Source organism: Polyodon spathula, chromosome 20, assembly GCF_017654505.1.
Source record: "Polyodon spathula isolate WHYD16114869_AA chromosome 20, ASM1765450v1, whole genome shotgun sequence".
Lineage (NCBI taxonomy): Eukaryota > Metazoa > Chordata > Actinopteri > Acipenseriformes > Polyodontidae > Polyodon > Polyodon spathula.
Window position 1 is genome coordinate 10,524,621 of NC_054553.1, and position 18,990 is coordinate 10,543,610.

Consider the following 18,990-nt stretch of genomic DNA (forward strand, 5'->3'; position numbering starts at 1 on the left):
GTGTAAGGAACAACGATTAGTTTAGGGATTTTAGATCCCATGTCGAAGTATAGGAGTGAGGTGTGTAAGCAGGACCTCCACTGATTAGCAGAGTAGCATACACAATATTCACAGCACTTGTTCTATGTCCCTCTGGCAGCACCACTGCTGGTAGTGTCATGTGGTTTTGTATTCTATAAATAAATCCTGCGTGCCTGAGCGGCATTGTCAGCCTCACCTCCTTGTGTCTCCCTGTCTATCAGCGGATAAGTGACACCCCCCATCCCAGTGCACCATCAACATCTAGCTAAAGATAATGATAATTCCAGGAAGACTGTTCATTCACTGCAAACTATATATATATATGATATATTTTTTTTTTTTATTTTTTCCACAATGTCTCTGGACAATAAAAGCAGTTTTTTGTCAGGACATTACATTTAACTCTAATATGTATATTTAGAAAAAATAAATCATTTTAGTAGGCTCTGAATTCATACTACCCAGACCTCCCACACAGCCCCATCTGCAGGACTGGTGGCAATATATAAATAGAGCAGAGCTCAGCAATCAGCAGAGCATTTACACTAAAAATATACTGTACGTAACCTAATTTGTCATGGTGATATTACTGTCACAAGAATCAGATGTAACGTACTGCTGTACATGGATCACTTTAAAAAAAGCACTGGTAGATCACCATGGAAATGTATATATAACAGTATCCACTGCTACATTGCATCTTAGAGTTTACCTAAAGGCTGATAATATATATCACCCCCTTATCAATAACCCTTCCTTTAAACCTTATATTCTTGACCTTTTAGAAATCACTGAAAAGCTTCAAATAGCTCTCCTGGGAAAAGCAACTAATAATGTCTGGCCTGCTTCTGACATCTCTTTGCCCTTATTCAGCTGGTATATTTAAGGATTTCTTCATAACACGTGTGAGCAACTCAAATGATGGAATGTATGCAACGTAGGAACCAACACATGACTTCCTGTTGACTTCATATTGATTTCACTTGAGGGAAACATCTTCTCAGGACACATTCTAAACATGTTCCTATTACATCCTAAATCAGATAGTCATTTTTAAATGTATTATTTTTAAGTGAGACCCATCTTTTTTTTTTCTTTTAGAGCGCAAGGATTACATATTAAATCATGAATACTGTCAGAAACATATTTCACAAAAGAAACATTGACACACCTGTTGTCTTTTTCTTTTAATTTCTTTTTGTATTGTAAAAAATGTCAAATCTTGTCAAGGCTCTAATCCCAACTAAGCCTGTTCTCTGTTTGCCTGGCATACCTTTGCCTCTTACCTTTATAACAGACGCTCCTGCCCTGGACAGAGGACTCTGCATCTGGGCTGCTGCAGCCATGTTTGCTATGGTATTCAGGTGGTTCATCTGGTTCATTGCCATGGCAACAGATGCAGGAGGCAGGCTAACAGGAAGGAGGGGGTGGGGCATCATCATAAACGGCAAGTCAAGTCCTAAAAAAAAAATTACAAAACAAAACTTGCTAGCCAAAACTGCTAATATTTGACAAAATGCTTGTCTTTTCATTTATTTTTAGTAGTAGAGAAAATTTAATATTTGCAAGTGAATATAAGCAATATTACATTAAGCATACTGTTTTATTGAGCCAGCCTTACATCTACTTGAGCTAACCTGCATTTTAAGTTGGCACACTCGATTTATACAGTGCTACTTTAAAGAAGAAAGTTGAGCAACAACGTAGTTCTGTGCATGTTCACGGTTCACAGCTCGTGTTTTTATATGTTAATCATATGTAACAAAATAAGCTCAAAATAAGCTCAAAATGTTTCACAAGATATATCCTTCAAAAAATCTGGTGCCAATCATGCATCAGTACCATGAAAAAATGATCACTATGACCCTACAGTGAATATAGCATTTTGTTTGTAATCATTTTATCATAATTTACAGGTAATCACCCCTCCTGCCCCACGTTAACCCAATTTGTTACTCTAATTCTGTGGTACTTTAATGGTGAATATTTTTGTGGCATTCCGGTACCTGATTTAGGACTACACCACTGAACAAAGCGCCTTGTTCATGCAGCACTTACTGTTAGCTAGCAGATGGTTCTGTTGCAGGGAGCTGAGTGGGTGTGCTGCTCCCAGGTTGTGCTGGCTAGACAGAGTGGCATGACTGACCCCATGCTGCGCGCCTGTGGTAGGAGGGGACTGCAGCTTCTCTTTATCCCAGGACGACTCGCTCCCACCTGGGGAGAACAAAAGACAACAAGAGAATACATCACATAAGGGCTCACACTATTTACAGGCTGACTACTTAGTGACAAACCACTTTGCTACAGTATTTGGAATAAACATAAGTGCAACAAAACCTGCCAAGTGTAGGGAGCGGGCGATAACTAAAATATTATAATAAAATACACCATCCATACAGCGACATATAGAACTACCAAGGATGAATCCATTAGTGGTTGGTGGAATGACTGCAGACATCCACACCCAAGTTCCTGGGTGTGAAGAGGCAGTTGACTAGGTCGTGGGATCAGAGGATGCTTCTCTGTTCTTCAGAGCTGTCGTGGGGGGTTACTGTTGTGGCAGTGTATTTGGATATTCTAAATTGGGAAGAAAATTAGGGGTAAAATAATTGCTACAATGTACATATATCTCACTCTGGGTGGAAATGCTGATCCACAGAAAAGATGTTTTTAAATAAATAGTCTTATTTAAAAGGCTTTTCACAACCAGCATTTTTGTTGAGCTGTACAGTGAAAATATGTCCTGTTGCAGGTCGCACAACACGCAGAGCTACGGGATGAAAAGGTGCATTGAGAAAGCCTTTTTAATAGTAAATACTAGATCAAAAATTGCACCCTGTTACAAAGAATCATAAAACGGGTTAAGGTAAAATGCAAAATGAATCAAAATAATTTGTATAATTCTGCCTAATAAGCATATGAAGTCCTGCGAGTGAAATAACAGATGGTCTTTTTGTAACAGATTGCTATGACTGATTAATTTAATAATAATAGGAATCAAATTCTTCCTCTGTAGGATTCTGACTATTTCATCAGGGAATAATTTCAATAAAACAAAAATGCAACTTTACTATTGGTTTACTAAAACACCTGAGGCTAGTACAGCCCTACCATGTTATAGCTGCCTACTGTTAGAGGTAAACTGGCAAGGCATTTCAGTGGGTAATGACTGCAAATGGCACCACATGACGGTGGAACAGAGCTTGTTCGAGTAATTGGAATCCGTAGTGACACTACTACTATTATATTGTGTTATACTGTATAATAGATGGATGTCATTCACAATTTAGACACTGCATTTTCAGTGGAGTAAATATTTAGATGAGAGTAAAAATTAATCCTGAATTTAGAATTGTTTATTACAGACATTGAAATTAGTTCTTTTTTTCACCATGGCTTGGTAATTTTATTGTACTGTATTAGTTCCTTACTATTTTTAACGTACTTAACATGACTTAGTACAGCGGCTTGAAAGTAGTCTGAGGAGGTTCGTTCTTATTTGTTTTTTGGATTGTAATTTGTGTGTGTGTGTGTGTGTTTAAGAAATACGTTGTGCTAATAATGAATCTTGAGCATACTTTAAGAATCTTACCCATAAATGATTCTTACGTGTCACCTCCAAAATTCATAATTTATTCCAATGCAGTCATACAGACACAAATGAGGCCCCTATGACTTACAGTGCTCTACCTTATTCAAGGGGCTTTTTAAAACAGGATGATCTCTTACATAGATTATCTTTTTTAAATAGAAAGTGACACTTAAGGACCACTACTTCTACACCAAATTAGTCTTATCCGATTGTTTGTTAATGGTTAATCAAGTAACTAATCATATATAATATAGCATTATATATATATATATATATATATAATATATATATATATAATATATATATATATATATATATATATATATATATTATATATATATATATATATATATATATATATATATATATATATATATATATATATATATATATATATATATATATACACACACACACAATATGATCCTTCGTGCAAAACATTATAGTAAATGTATATTAAATCCTTAATTTGTTTGGCAGGGGTGCTGAAAACACATTTGGCAATATGTTACATACAATAAACAGAGCATAGGCTATTCCAGTTCATTATTAAACAATCCAGTCTTATTTCCTGACCTTGCACAAAATCAAAATCTATTCACCAAAAATAAAAAGAGAGGATGGAATGGGTTACCAAGCCATGTTTTTTGATGCAATTTATGGTATATGTTCTTATTTAAGAGTTCAGGAAAACTATATGTTGGTGTCTTAACATATTTAAGTAGTAATAACTCAAATTTCCATGTTTTTGGCACATTTGATCACTGTCCGGATCATATTTTCTGTTTAAGTTAGCAGTAAATCATGTTGACTGGTCTGTTAAAATCTAAGCCTTCTACTGAGGGCCCTGTTGGGTCCTTTCCAAGAACTTCTCAAATGGTCCTGCCAATGTAATTAGTGAGCAGTCCTGCCAAAGCTGTGAGATGTAGCCATTAATATAGCAATTCCCTGATCTGTCCATCAGTCAGTCATACTTTGAAAATGTGTCCATCATTGAACAGGGCATGGTTACATGCTGACAGTTATATTTAAAAAGCTTTTCTAAATCTGAATACAACTACAACCAGCTTTTAAATCATCATTAACATTTTTTAACATCAACATAAATCGATTAAATCAAGACATTCCAAGGATATTAACTTATTAAGCAAGGACATTTACATACAATTAAATACAGTGGGGTCTGTATCAGTGTATGTCAGTAGTCAGCAACAGTACAAATAGCCGTATATGACAATGGGGTCCTGAATCATGGAATTATAGATAACAAAAAATAATAACATCCATTGCAGTTTTGTGAACCACTTTAAGATGTTCAATTTTAAACTAAATGGCTGCACAACTAAAATATTATCATTATTTTTCAAAATCTTCATAGTGTATAGCAAGGAACTGCAACCCTAAGGAATATCACTGCACTTCATCAGTATCAGGAACATTCCTGTTTTTCCCCGAAGTATGACGTAATGCTCACAGTGTTTTTTGCCGCCTACTGACAAAGAGGTTTTCTGGATTTTTTTTTTTTAACCAGTTGATTTATGACCCAGATATGTGAATAAAAATATCAAAACACTGGATATTATATTGAAAACGATATTTCAGCAGTATCTAGCACCGGAGACAGCAATGGTTAGTTGTGCGATTGTTGTAAACACTAAAAGGGTGTAACACTTTAAAAGAAACATTAGACTTTTCTTCAGGTAATTGAAAGTCCCTTGGGTGAATAAACTGTATCTGATGCAGCTAAGACATCTGAGAAATAACTGAGTATATTACTATGTGTCATTCTAATGCAGGACACAGAGAGCTGGGATTGTTGTTAATGTTCACAGCCTGGATGAACCTTATAAAATATCTAATCTGTGTAGGTGGCTTTTAGGGGCCATTTGGTAAATAACCTCATCCTAATCAATAACTGTAAGAATGAGCTGTTAAATCATTCTCTTTCTCAGTAGTCAGGTGACCTCTGCATCTGGACCACAGGGAGGCACTTTACTGTGTTACCCCAGCGATGAGGTCCAACGAAGAAAATTCTGCCCCATGGGCAAGGTGGTACATCCTTTCCATGAGGTCACTATTTAAAAGTCTTACTCAGTCTGTTCTGGTAAGGATAGAGGACTTGGCAGAGCTTAATGGGAAAGCTCAAATGACCCTCTCTATGGCAAAGGATTCTCTGTTGAGAAACCCTTTAAAGATATTTTATATTATTTTGTGATTTTATTGTGAATTTGGTATCCACTTTGTTTTTACTAGTCATGGAACAGGTCAGAACTACAGTATAAAGCCCTCCTGACACCGGACGAGCAATTCAGTGGCAAGGAGTGAGCGAGAGATGCGAGCAAGTGATTTTGGAAATGGATTGGTTTTATTACATTTTTTCACTCATCCCAGTTTTGGAATTGACCAGTCAGAAACGAGATGTGCATGTCTTTCATTTGATACCAGCAATGAACAAGCAGGTTTTTGGAGTCGTTTTAGAGTAACAGAATTTGAACTAAAAAAATTGGAACATTCTATTGAAACAGTCAGTTCCATTTTTTATCATCATGTTACGAAATTTAGCTTCACTGGACCCTTACCAACAGGGTTATAACAAGGAGCGTGTCATTGCTTCTGCAGGGCACGTACCTGTATCCTCTTAATTATAATAAATTAATCTCAAACAGGGCATGATACTAACAGAGTCAACCTCTCTTCAGAAGAAACGATTATTATTATTATCAAGGAGATTGACACAGGATGCAGATTATGCAAAATTGAAATTCAACCTTTAAAAAAGTGATTATAATAAAAACTAAATGCAAAGCAACATTAGATATACTCTTTTTCATTTATGTATCTATATTCGTGGATGCTGGGATTTCAAGCACAACAGTTATTTGGTGCACAGACATGCCGTAATGAAAACAAATACAACTTCACAAATCTATTTAAAGAGATACTACGATAAGTAGATAAAAAGCTGCATATCGATAGTGAAGGTATATAACCTACAAACTAAATAAGAAAAAAAAGATTGCTGTACATGTTTAAACTAAAGAAAAACACTGCAGTTTTGCTCAGAATAAGGCAGAGCATTGATGTCAAACACTTAAGGTGAGGTTGATAATGCAAAACTAGAGCTTAGGACAGCAAACCTTCAAACATTATTATTATTTGTTTATTTAGCAGAAGCCTTTATCCAAGCTGACTTACAGAGAAGAGTAATGTAGATATTAATGTACATCTGTGACAAAGTGCCCGCCCCTGTGTGTATTTTCTGTTATATGTTGCATGTTGTGTGTTAATGTTGGTATATAGTCATTGGTACACAGGATATAAAAGGGTCTGCGTAACACAAGTGTTTAAAATGTATATTTGTATTTTGTCACGAGGATTGCACAGCACTTCACGTGCAAGTAAAAAGTAATAATATGTGAGCACGGGGAATTGCACTTTGTTAATTCACGTGCAGTTGTAATACGACTCCAATTGAATGATTGATTAGCAATCGAGTCTAGGTACAGCTGCATAAAAGCTGCATGTTTTCACCCACTCGGTGTTGTGTGTTCGGTGAGTGGAGAACATGATTGGAGACGGAGGTAATAGTAATAATTGTGATAAGTAATAGGTAAAATATCTGCTCACCGTCTTTTGTCTGTATAGTCCGTTTTGTTTGTCTATTTATTTTGGCGAATGTGCCGTATCCTGTTTTTGTTTGTTGCAACCGTTTATTTTCTGTGTCTGTTCACTCATTAAATGCTGAGCGAAGCCATTCGCTCAGCTCAACCAAACTCCATCTCTCTTTGTTTATTTTCCTGTCTCTGGTCGGACGTCCCCCACTCCGGCCGACTTTGTGACAACATCTTACCTACATTTACAAGTGTTTTACATCAAAAGAAAAGTTTAAGCCCAAATTGACATTGCATGTATATATCAATTTATTAATATCCATCTAGAAGGTTAGTTTTTTAATTTACTAAAGCAGAAAGTATTTTTTATAAATTAAGACCATGTGTTGTTGTGTAAAGACCACAACTGGAATGGTTGGCTTACTGCTCAAAAAAATACAACAATAATAATAATAATAATAATAATAATAATAGGACAGCTTAATAACTATTCCTTACATAATAAAATATTTCAAGTTTACTAGTATGTTAAAACTGCATTCAAATTGGGAACCAAAGGGCACACATCTTTAATTCTATTTTTACATAAATACATCTTGTATAAACCCTTACCTAAACACTGTTTAAGAAAATAATTGACAGCTTGCTTTCATGTAGCAGTGCTCGGTTGCACATTTGCCTGTGTTTGTCATATTTCTTATGAGCCATGCCATCTGCCAGAGGTGGCATTTTCATGGCTGTTTACCCTGACTCCCGCCAAGGAATCATCTGCCACTGCCTAATGCTGCCTAAAAAAAGGGGGATTAAGATGGTAATGCAACTGAGACTATTGATAATTTGGTGTAATTGGGAAGAAATGAAGATAAATGAGGCTGAGGATGGAGAGGCAATTAGTTCAGCAGGCTCTACAGCTGTGCTTCTGGCCTAGTTCCCCTGGCCCTCTACTCAACAAGGTACATGCAAATTCCAGCTAATGACAAATATGCTATCCAGAGCCCTTGTAGATTAGAGAACTTTTAGCTTGCATTCAAAGCACAGTTTTAGCAATCCCCATAATGAAAAAGACAGGCATTTATTCTAGCTAGTCCAATGAAATAAACAAATTCCAATGATGCTTTTTGTACAGTAAGTTTTTTTTTTTTTTATATAACAAACAAAATATCTCCAATGTACACTAAAAATATCTATTGTTATAATGTATTTCATTAAAGTAAATCATTGCAAATGTCAAATTTATTTCATCTCATCACACAGTTCCTTTAACCCTTTCATGCATGGCGACCTCATATGGGGACAGATACAAAACAAACTATCTTCTAGTCTTTATATGGGGACACATGGAAGACACAACTTCATATAAAGCAATGAAAAAAGTGAAAATATTTTCAATGAAAAATATATTTATTGGGTGTCCAAAACTACTTTTTTCAACTATTTTCAATATTTCATGAATGAAAGGCGTAAAATCACTTCCAAGCCATACAAACCCCAAAGACAACAACTGTTGTCAGAGTGAGTGGAGTGCTTGAAGATAAGTGATGTCGGAGAGAGAAAGTGACAGCTTGATGAAATGCAGTTCAGACACCCAGATTCTTCAACACCAGGAAAAATGTGTATTTAGCTTTGGAAACATTGAGCTTGCTGGAAAGGAAAGCTTACGTAGAAGAAAATCAAGATATGCTTGGAAACAAGCTTCAGGAAATCCTTCAGGAAGGAAGCTTCTGGAAACTCAGCAATGCCGAGGACAATTCAATCTGTGCGGGGTGGTAACATCTGAGGAAGATTTGTATGGAATGTGGCATAGTCTAGCAAGAGGTAGAAGATGAAAGATTTTGAAAGAGGGGTCAAGTACGAGACTACAGAGGTCCAAGTAGGGGTGCAACAGCAGACGAATAAAAAAAAGAGACATGCCTTCATGCATGAATTAACACTTCTCACAATCCCCTAGTGCACGAGTAAGTGGGTATGAATTAGTGAATAAGCAAAAAAAAATGGGGAGGCAGGAAAAAGGCAGAGGGCTTAGGGATTCCATAAAGCCCCCAGTAACAGTAAAATCATATATATTATTATATATAATATTTTTAGTTATTTATTTATTTTGTAATATTATTTATTTGGCAGACACCTTTATCCAAGATGTTACAGGACAGTACAGGGTTACAATGCATGACTAAATATTTAAATAAAGTATAGTTTACAGTAAATGCAAATAATACTAATGCAATGTGAACAATAAATTCTTACCCTAGCAAGGATGCAATAAGTTAGGATTACAACAAGTTATATCTACAATGACATAGTAGTGGTGCAATAGTGCAAGGATAGTGCATCAGCTGAGGATCCAGTAATGTCGTGCATAGGTCAGATGAATACAGTACATAGTAGGAGAGATAGACCAAGAGATGTGCAAGTGCAGTCAAAACAGGTTTCAACCCAATTCAGCTGTTAAACACATTTTGTCCACTAGCCAACAGAGAAAAGAAAACAGTAACCCATCATAGTTTATTCTAATAACATAACTGTTACACACTGCCACTACAACATGAATATACCTTTTAGATTTCAAGACCACGTCACTAACATATTTTGCATAAAATATTTTCCAAACAAAGTTGTTAAGGCGGGAGAAAGGCAGACAAAACAATCAAGCTCATCCTCTCGACTTAATCTGACTTAATAAATGACCATAAAAATTATTATATACCGACAGGTGAGAGTGAATGAGTTTGCCTGTGCTGGGGAAAATATGGGCATTCAGACGTGCAGTGTCTTCTGGGAATAGCAGTTTACCTGGTATAAGCTGAAAGGTGTTTTTCAATCAGCAGAAATGCAGAGGAAAACTACAACTCCCAGGAGTTAGTAACAGAGGCGTGTCTCCTCTGATAAAAAAACTCTGGACCCCTCCAATTAAAACCTTGACCTGGTCACGTGACCTGCTACTACTAGTACTGTGGTTAATAGCAGACAGGCGTTTAAATGGAGCCTTGCCTCCTCTGAGGGGCCAGAACTACTAGGGTAGGTTAAAATATCATTTTCTCTTGCATTGTAGACAATATTTTAGTTTTTGTTTTATTGAACATTATTATTAGGGGTCTACTTAAATCGCGGTAAATGTATTTTTCACGGGTAGATTGCAGAATAAAATTAGGATTTCGCGGACATTCGCAGACCTGTTTAAACATTAAATAAATCAAAGTAGACAGTATTTCAGAACACTGTAAAGCCTAAAAATAGTGATACTTGCTTCCTTACTAAAACAAAGTGCTGTCATTTGTTAAAGGCAAGCATGCAGCATCCCCCCGCAGTTGACTTGCCCATACATTGAGACTGCACGTTTTGCATCCACTTAATTGGTTGGAAGTAAGGCCAAATTATACAGATGTGGAAATCAATTAGAAAAAGCCACAAAATTTGGTTGCCCAAGGGCATCTGGCATACTTTAATAAAGGCAATGTATGCAGCACGTTCGTTGTCATGTTATTTGTCCCATCCAATAATTTATTTCATTAGTACAGAGTCAAAACAAAGAAAACATGGCTATTCAGGTCTACAATTCCAACTGCGAAAAAGTAAGCAGCAGGTTGAAGTGCATTTTACTTGCAGACATGAATACATTTTGTCTGGGCTGACTTTCCAGTTTGGTTTCTGAAAGCTGTTTATTTTACGTTCTGTTCAGCAGTCTCTGTAGTAGCCTTTTATTTAATGTGTGATTCTAAACAGCGATCGATCGTATTTTCTCCAGACACATTAAGATATGCAAAACAATTACCTCAATCTGCATGTACAGTTTCTTTGGGAAATATCTTGAAACGATCATCAGCCAAAATATACTTTGCTTTTTTTGTCGTCCATTTCTAATATTTTACCTCCAATGCTGAAAGCTAGATTTTAGCATCCTAAATGGAGCACCAACTTTGTCCCTCTCCCAGGCCACATAAAAGCAGTAAAGACGCACTGATAGGTTGATTAAAATTTCATTGTCATTTGAATAGTAAACAAGAACCGCTATGGAGAATTTTTTTTGTAAATGTTATTTGTGCATGTTTTTTGTTTTTTTGCTTAAGTTCAATGCACACTGGACGGCGAAGGAACAAAAAAAGAGCTATCTACAGAAGGAAGATAAGTAGTTTGCGTCGCTTGCGTTGTGCAGTAGTTCATTCAAACCAGTTTTTTTTTTCCTCTCTGTACTTGTTGGTATGCATTGGCCCCTAAAAGAGGTGAATTTCACGATGACCCCTCAATTTCATGATTTCCGCGAAATCGCAATTTAGGTAGACACCTAATTATTGGAATATAATGCTACACAATAATAAATGCATTTTGAGGAGGCACTGCCTTCCTTGCCTCCTCTAAGGAGCCTCCACTGATGTAATGACTTCTGGACCTGTGGCAGAGCATGCTCAATGAGAAAATGGGCCAACAAGCCAGGACAGCTTGAGAAGCTACCACACCACTCCATGAGACAGGATCAGTGCCACACTGAGTGTGATAATTAGGGATGTGCTTTTGGTAAATTTTTATGAACTTTTAAACTCTTTGCAATGGCAGAGTTTAAATGTTTAAACCATATCTACATACACACACTCTCTTTATATTACATTCTGATACTGACTGCCCTGGTTAGTATTTTGTAAGCAAATAAACATCTAAATAAGCAAATAACGTTTTAACAAGACTACAAAGTAAAAAAATAAATAAACACGTAAAAGTAGTGAAGATATAACTATATACTATACACATATTGAACACATTTTCGGACAGTATAATGTTTTTAGAATAGTGTGTTTCTTAAAGGTTCATTTAACATTTAAGTAACTTTGCTCAAAATTATATGGTTTAGAAAAAAAAAAAAAAAGGAGTTGAACATCACCCACTGTGCAGCGCAAAAGCGAAAGCCAGTTGTGCTTCCAATTGAAAAAAGTTGGAATACTTTCACTTCTGGAAAAGGTAATTACCAGGGATAAAATAGCACAATATTTTGTTATTTTAAAGAGCACTGTGACTGATATTAAAAAGTTTGCCTCAGAGATTTAAAAGTTTGCAGTCTTTGATAGTAGCGGTGGAATTTTTTAGATCTATTGTTGCTCGAGACGAATACTTGAACGTTACAATTTCTGAGTACTCCAATCAAACGCAACTCTCCTCTACATACTGTACTATTGTACATAACCCTCCCAAACATTGCCACAAGTCCCACTCTAAATGCCAAATTAACAAATCAAGTAATATATTAAGTCATTATTATAATGTTTACCTTCTTGGGGTCCACGAATCTGTGGTAATTGTAGCTTTTTCTCCCTTTGAAAGTTTTGTATGAACAGCTGCAGCATGATTTTAAGCTTTTAACTTTAAGCTTTTCCAGCCTCGCTGCCCCAGTGTCAATCTTTCTGTTGCACCAATTAGAAAAGCTACTTGGAGGCAACTGCCAAACCCCTTCCTTTTTGTCACATTTGTCACATGACTGGTCATACGTTTACGTACATAGCATTTTATTAAACGTTTTACCACTTCTTTAGAATTTATATGTTTAAACGTTTAAAATTCACATCCCTAATAATCATTCCTGCAGTTATGAATGGAAGACCTACACTGGTGGAGCCTAAGACCAACAGGCCTAGTTTAGAGAAACCAGACATCGAAGACACTGAAAAGGACTTCCAGTCGAAACGCTTATAATTGAATGGAAGTATTTTCAGATCATCCTAGTAAAACAATGTGAAAGCATTTTCGTTTGATTCATCACACCACATCTTCAAAAAGCATACCATCTAAATGTATGTATGCATTGCTCGTCAAGAAATATGTTGATGGTATAATAACCAATGTTTCTTTTTTATTTTAAAAAGTACACTTTGCAATGGAGATAAAAATCTGCCTGAACCATTGTGTTTAGTATAGGATTAATAGCACACAGATCTTTAGAAAAAAAGAGAAACAAGAAAGCTACTCAGCAGTAATCAGTCACATCGAAGTGTTTCTTTTTTCCTGCAGGGAATATCATGCAGTAAAAGATGCGTAGCTGGTAAGTAGCTGTTATTTTAGGCAGATAAATCAGTCACTGACAATGTTTATGAGGATAAGTGTGGTGCATACGCTGCCATCCCAACTGAGACAGGCTGGCAGGTTTCTCATCGGTCCAGCCAAGACAACCCAGCTGCCACCAGCTCCTCAGGGTCCCCCCTCCCCACAAGTGTAATAATTGGAATTAAAACTTTGCCTACCGTGTATTAGCATGGGACTCCTTGGAAACCAAATGTATATGTTCTATTTCTGTCCTTCACGAATAAGAGACTTTAGGACTTGAAATTAGAAATAACAACAAAACAATGAAGTGGAACAAGCTTTAAATTCAGTGGATCATAATTATTTTTGCAACGTTATCAACAAAAGAAAATTGTGTCCTTTTTTATATTAAAAAGTGCTTTACAGCAGATATTAATTAATGTCACTTCTAAAATATACTCATATCACTGTTATTGATAAATATGACCCTTTTGGGTCTGCTTTCATAATGTACACAGTGCTGAGTTACAGACTGTACACAGCATGCACATCTGTGGGCTACAACAAAGATAAATATGCAGATTCATGGAAAGTCTTAACATACCACTAGTCACCAACAAACAACATCATACTACAAGCTGTATACATATTCATACCAATAACATTTCTGATATTGGTACACTGTTCCTGCAGGAGAAAGGGGCCAGGCCTGAACACGTCATATTTGTAACACTATACACCTAAGAAAATATATAGATGCAGATAAACATCATTCAATAAGTGCTAGAAATTCAGTATTCATACAGGCTCTCTCTCATATGTTTTGGCAAAGGAATGGTGATACAAAAACATCCACATTGGGACATTACAATAATCAAAATCAAATTACATTAATAGCACTGTCTGGTCACTTTCTCAGTACCAGAAATGTGTTACAACAGTTGTAGCTTGAGCCCTGCCCACCTCCAAGTATAAAGTGTACAAGTACGACTGCTTGGGGTACAGCAGTATTTGATCATATTTTTCTAAAAGAGTATATCTTATCTCAATAAATAATTGCGATGTCACATTTCCAGAGTCAATGAACTTATATGTAATATCAATTGTAAAAAAAAATTCATTGCCAAATGAGATTGTGTACTTCAAGTACCTGAACAACATGTACAGTATTGTGTCAATACAAAAAAAATGGCTTCTCAAACTACACAAACGGATGTCTCCTTTAAATATTGTAAAATACAGGTTCAAAAATATTTGCAAATACATCATTAATGCCAATACAATTTATAAAGCTTCTTTGAGAGATACCCTCAAAAAAACTGCATTAGAAACTACATGAATTAGTGGATGTGGCTTTCTGGGGGTCAGAACTCAGCAACTGTCCTAAAATGGGGGCACCATGTTTTACAAATGATGATTTGTGCACATCGTGATCCCATGAAACTCATTTGAAAATGAGGATGGGTATTAACCAAAAACAAAAAGCGCGTCCTTATTAAATTCCCCCCTCTCATACAATCTTTTTACAATCCAACCAGTTAAAATAGCTTCCGTAATAATTGCCAGTTTTAGCCCATAAAAGCATCAAAAGGTCACTTCTAACTGTAATGTCTTAAAATGGATCAGGGATATTATCAAAGGTGACATCTCATGGCGGCTTCTCTGGCTTTTATAGCCTTTGGTGATCAAATGCTCATTCCTGTTCTGGTAATGAGGATTAAAAGAAAACGTATGAAGAGAAAACAGATTTCCTAATAAAACTGTGCCAGTCCCTCTGTGTCCAATGACATGTAATTCAGGCCACAGAGGGGGGTGGAATTGTCATAAGAACACAGCTCTGGTTGCTCTGGTCTGGTTTTGCTTCCTTGGTGAAAAGTGAGACAGTAAACATCACTTATGAAAAACAACTGCAATGACTGTGCTAATAATTGGTACAAAAAACAGCAATGTAGTGGACTGTTGTTTAATTCTACCGAATGTATAATTGTTATTTACTAATTTACAATGATTTATTTGTTTTAACCAAGATACATTATACAATAGTTCTCTATGATTTAACATACTTGACAATTAAGAAGTTTAACACTGGGTGGCAAGCAGGCCTAAACTCCAAAGTACTGAGCAGTGCACACTAGACTTTTGGCTCTGGGTTGTAATAATTGTGTTGCTTTTTAGCCACCTTCACATGGAATCAATGAAAGAACCACAGTAAACAAAGGTAAGGGGATCCAGACACAATTCCATCAATTGATTCCATATTCCGTCTCTGCTGTCTGGCTGCATGGGCTGAGCATGCTACAGTACACATTCACAGGGTTCACATTTCCAAGCAATAAAAAACAACTACCACCTCCCCCTCCCCCAAGACAGGGGCTAAAAAACCAATCACAGATGACTTTCTTCACACACATCCTTTTCCATTTATGTAATTACCAGGCACACGTGCACAGCTCATTTATGCCCTGTATACCCCAGTTAGTCCTTACAAAAAAGACAAATTCTAAGGCTTACAGATCACAGTTACCAACACTGATATGACATCTGCCGATAAATGCAGATAAATGCTTACTTGCAAAGCTATGTGCCCCTATGTACATGTTTAACAGGGACGAATGAAAAACCTGATTTAGGTTAAAACTCAGTTCTAATGTAATTCTTCTTAAAGCAGACTTAGTTCAATAATGCAAAAAACTATTGTTATGCATCATTCAGAACCCAGCTTAACAAGAATGCTTCAAGATGGCAGAAGTATAGATTGTATTGCTCTTATTGATACATTACTTATCTTGACTTGATTTACTAGTATATATAACAGCTTTGGTTTTAGGAGAATTTTAATGTCATTCAAAGACAACCGCCTAGTCAAGATCAGTTTGGCATAAACTGTGAGGCAAGCTCAACACCACTTGACCTTTAGAAAAGATTACCATGTCCCCCTGGGGAAAAAAATCCTTTAAGGTCAATAGGTTAAACAGTGGACAACAAACTATAAAATGCTTAGGAAACTCAATGAATAAACACCAGTCAGCTACTGTAAGTCCCACCAAATCCTTCAGAGTGCAAGACAAGTTAGCCTCAGCTGACAGAAAAAATTGACCATGTGAACTTTGTAACATTTTAAAACATTCAACTGTGCAATCAGTAAAAACAATTGTAAAAGAGGGTGAAAAACAGTCTTGATATGTAATGATGGAATCATCATACTGTTATTTCATATTCAGCTCACACGCTTGTATCGTTTTTACTTTAAACTGCTTTTGATTGTTTTCCCTGGCATACCTAATGTTTTACTGCTTAACCTTATCCAGAAACATGCTAAACATCAGAAGGTTTTACCCTGAATGATTTAGTGCTTTGATCATAAACCAGTATTACTCAAAAAAAGTCTTTGATTTTATCTTTACATATCAATGAGACTGATCAAAGGGACAAGCAGAACAATTATTATTTATTATGCTTCAGTCAGAGGTGCTTACACAGCACAAGAAGAAGCTACTTTACTGCAAACAGTAACGGTAATGGAAAATCCATCTTTTAATCATCTAGAAACTATGTTATTCACTGGACTGTTGTATTTTAGCATAGGGGATACAAGGTTACAACAGGATCACCCACAGCTGCATACTGCTAGTCCTTACTTCAGATATCTTTCCCCCAGCACTATACAGGTTCCTAACTTTATACTCTCTTGGAGTCCCTCCCACCAGGTGCAGTCCAACACTTCAGGTTCCTGAAGAACAAACTCACAGGACACAATGTACATTTAATAACCTGTAGCATCCAACCAATACCCTCATCCCTGAAACACAAATCCCTGTGGCCTGTCATCCATTTCACTTAGCATCAACTGGATTACCGGTCTCCAGGCTAGACTTGCCTGACCAAGTCCAATCATGGTACAAGCACCTAGGAAAGAACAACAACTAACAAAAGCAGACACAGTTAGGCTATAACAAGAAAATATTGGTTTTGGACAATATAGCTTTAAGGAAGAATTTTTTTCATGTACTAGATGTGACATTTATAATGTAGTACCCTTACTAATTTGCCACAGTACATGGGCAACATTTTTTATAGAATAATACTGTAAATACAATATAAAGCTGTTAGTGTCTGATGTATTATTTTTTTTTTTTTTTTTTAACATATATCGCTGCTCATTTCTTGTTTTATATGCATTTGAATTGGTTGTTATTTTATTGTGTGCGAGTGTCACCTGACCGCTGAGCATACAGACCTGCAATCTCATTCCTGCTATCTAGCCTCTTTTCACTTGTTTTAACTGCTGAATGTTAGGAGCTGGTGTTTTCAAGCTTGATAGGTATTTGTCTGGCCAGTAGGGTCGCTGCGGTGTGGTGAGGTGAACCAACCCCAGAACATTTCCCATTCCTAGCCTGTTGTAGAGCAAAAGCCAACGCAATGCTCCCTGCGTGCTCCAGCCAAAATCAGTGCTCTAACCAGCAGGCGCTCTCACATGACTCACAATGTACTCCAAAATCAGTGCTCTAGCCAGCAAGTGCTCGATCGCATGACTCACGCTGCACTCCAAACATTTATATTGACTAAAAATATTTTTACTGGTAACCTTGGTCATGATGTTGGAAGATATAGGACCCAACACACAAATACATGTACAGATAATATATCAAAACTGTTCCCGTTTCATTATCACTAGACTCTTGATTTATGTAATAGTCTAGAACAAATTAATGTGTACAAAACTATTTAATTCATCAAAACAGACTTTACAATTTTTATATTTACAGGTTTGTTATAAAAAGTACCCTTTCACATTATGAAGTGCTGACATTTAGTAGCTAAAATATGTACAGTATACAATGCAAAAGAAGTAGTCCCTCACCACTTAAGCATATCTCCCCACCAATACCTTTGAAAGAAACAATTTTGAAGTAGCAAAGGGGAAATTATCAGATTTCTGAAGAAAAACCACTGTATATTGAAAGTTAAATCCTTTGACTTGCTAATTAACAAATTGTTTCATATTTTAAATTAAAGCATGTTTTAAGTTTTCATTAACAATCAGTTTTAGACTCATTTGAATCAATGCCTCCTTTGGTACAATCGCACACTCACATGTCAATAAAATGAAAAATGATACATATTGTGATGCATAACAGTCTCAGTGTAGCTCCACTCACAATGTTAATACAGTATCATCTGTTCCAAAGTATAAACAATGCCCACATCTAATTACAAACAGGAATTCAGGGTCATTAAACAAAACACATTTCCATTAGTCTGGCTGAAAACACAGACTAAATATCAGACTTACTCATAAACTCTTCCTCGTTCATAAGCTTCCTTCTGCTTTTTCCAACCATGACTTCAACAACAAAGACAGCATTAGAATGTATTCCACACATCAATCAAACACATGTTTAAAGAAACACAATAAGCTATTCACTAGACTGTTGTTGTATTGACCCAAAGCTCTCATTAAAACCGATTAACACAACCATTTTTATAAGGATTAACTGTGCAGTTTTCTTTCACAAGAGAAATAAATTAACACACTAAACCAAAATATTAAAGTCTGGAATCCCATCACACGTTTGTAAAAATATAAATCACTTAATGAAAGTGTTTAAATTCCCCTTGAGACCACAAAAGTATTTAAAGTTGTCCTACTTGCTACTATAAATGATGGTATGTGTAGGCTGTGTAATGGCTTGTTTACTTCATAGCACTGTTATTTATTATTATGGAAAACATCCCAGAAGTTGGCTGCCGATTGGTCTGTTT

General features: G+C 36.1%; 1 protein-coding gene across 4 annotated transcripts in view; it reads right to left on the reverse strand.

The window, feature by feature from the left end:
• LOC121295628 (dachshund homolog 2-like) overlaps window positions 1–18,990 on the reverse strand; it is a 148,366-nt gene that overhangs the window by 28,322 nt on the left and 101,054 nt on the right. For all 4 annotated transcript variants that reach the window (XM_041220518.1, XM_041220517.1, XM_041220515.1 and 1 more), the window contains 2 exons: window positions 2,080–2,235; window positions 1,308–1,480 (listed from right to left, as the gene is read on the reverse strand). In XM_041220518.1, coding sequence (XP_041076452.1) covers window positions 1,308–1,480; window positions 2,080–2,235 — 329 coding nt within the window. The remainder of the gene's footprint in view (window positions 1–1,307; window positions 1,481–2,079; window positions 2,236–18,990) is intronic.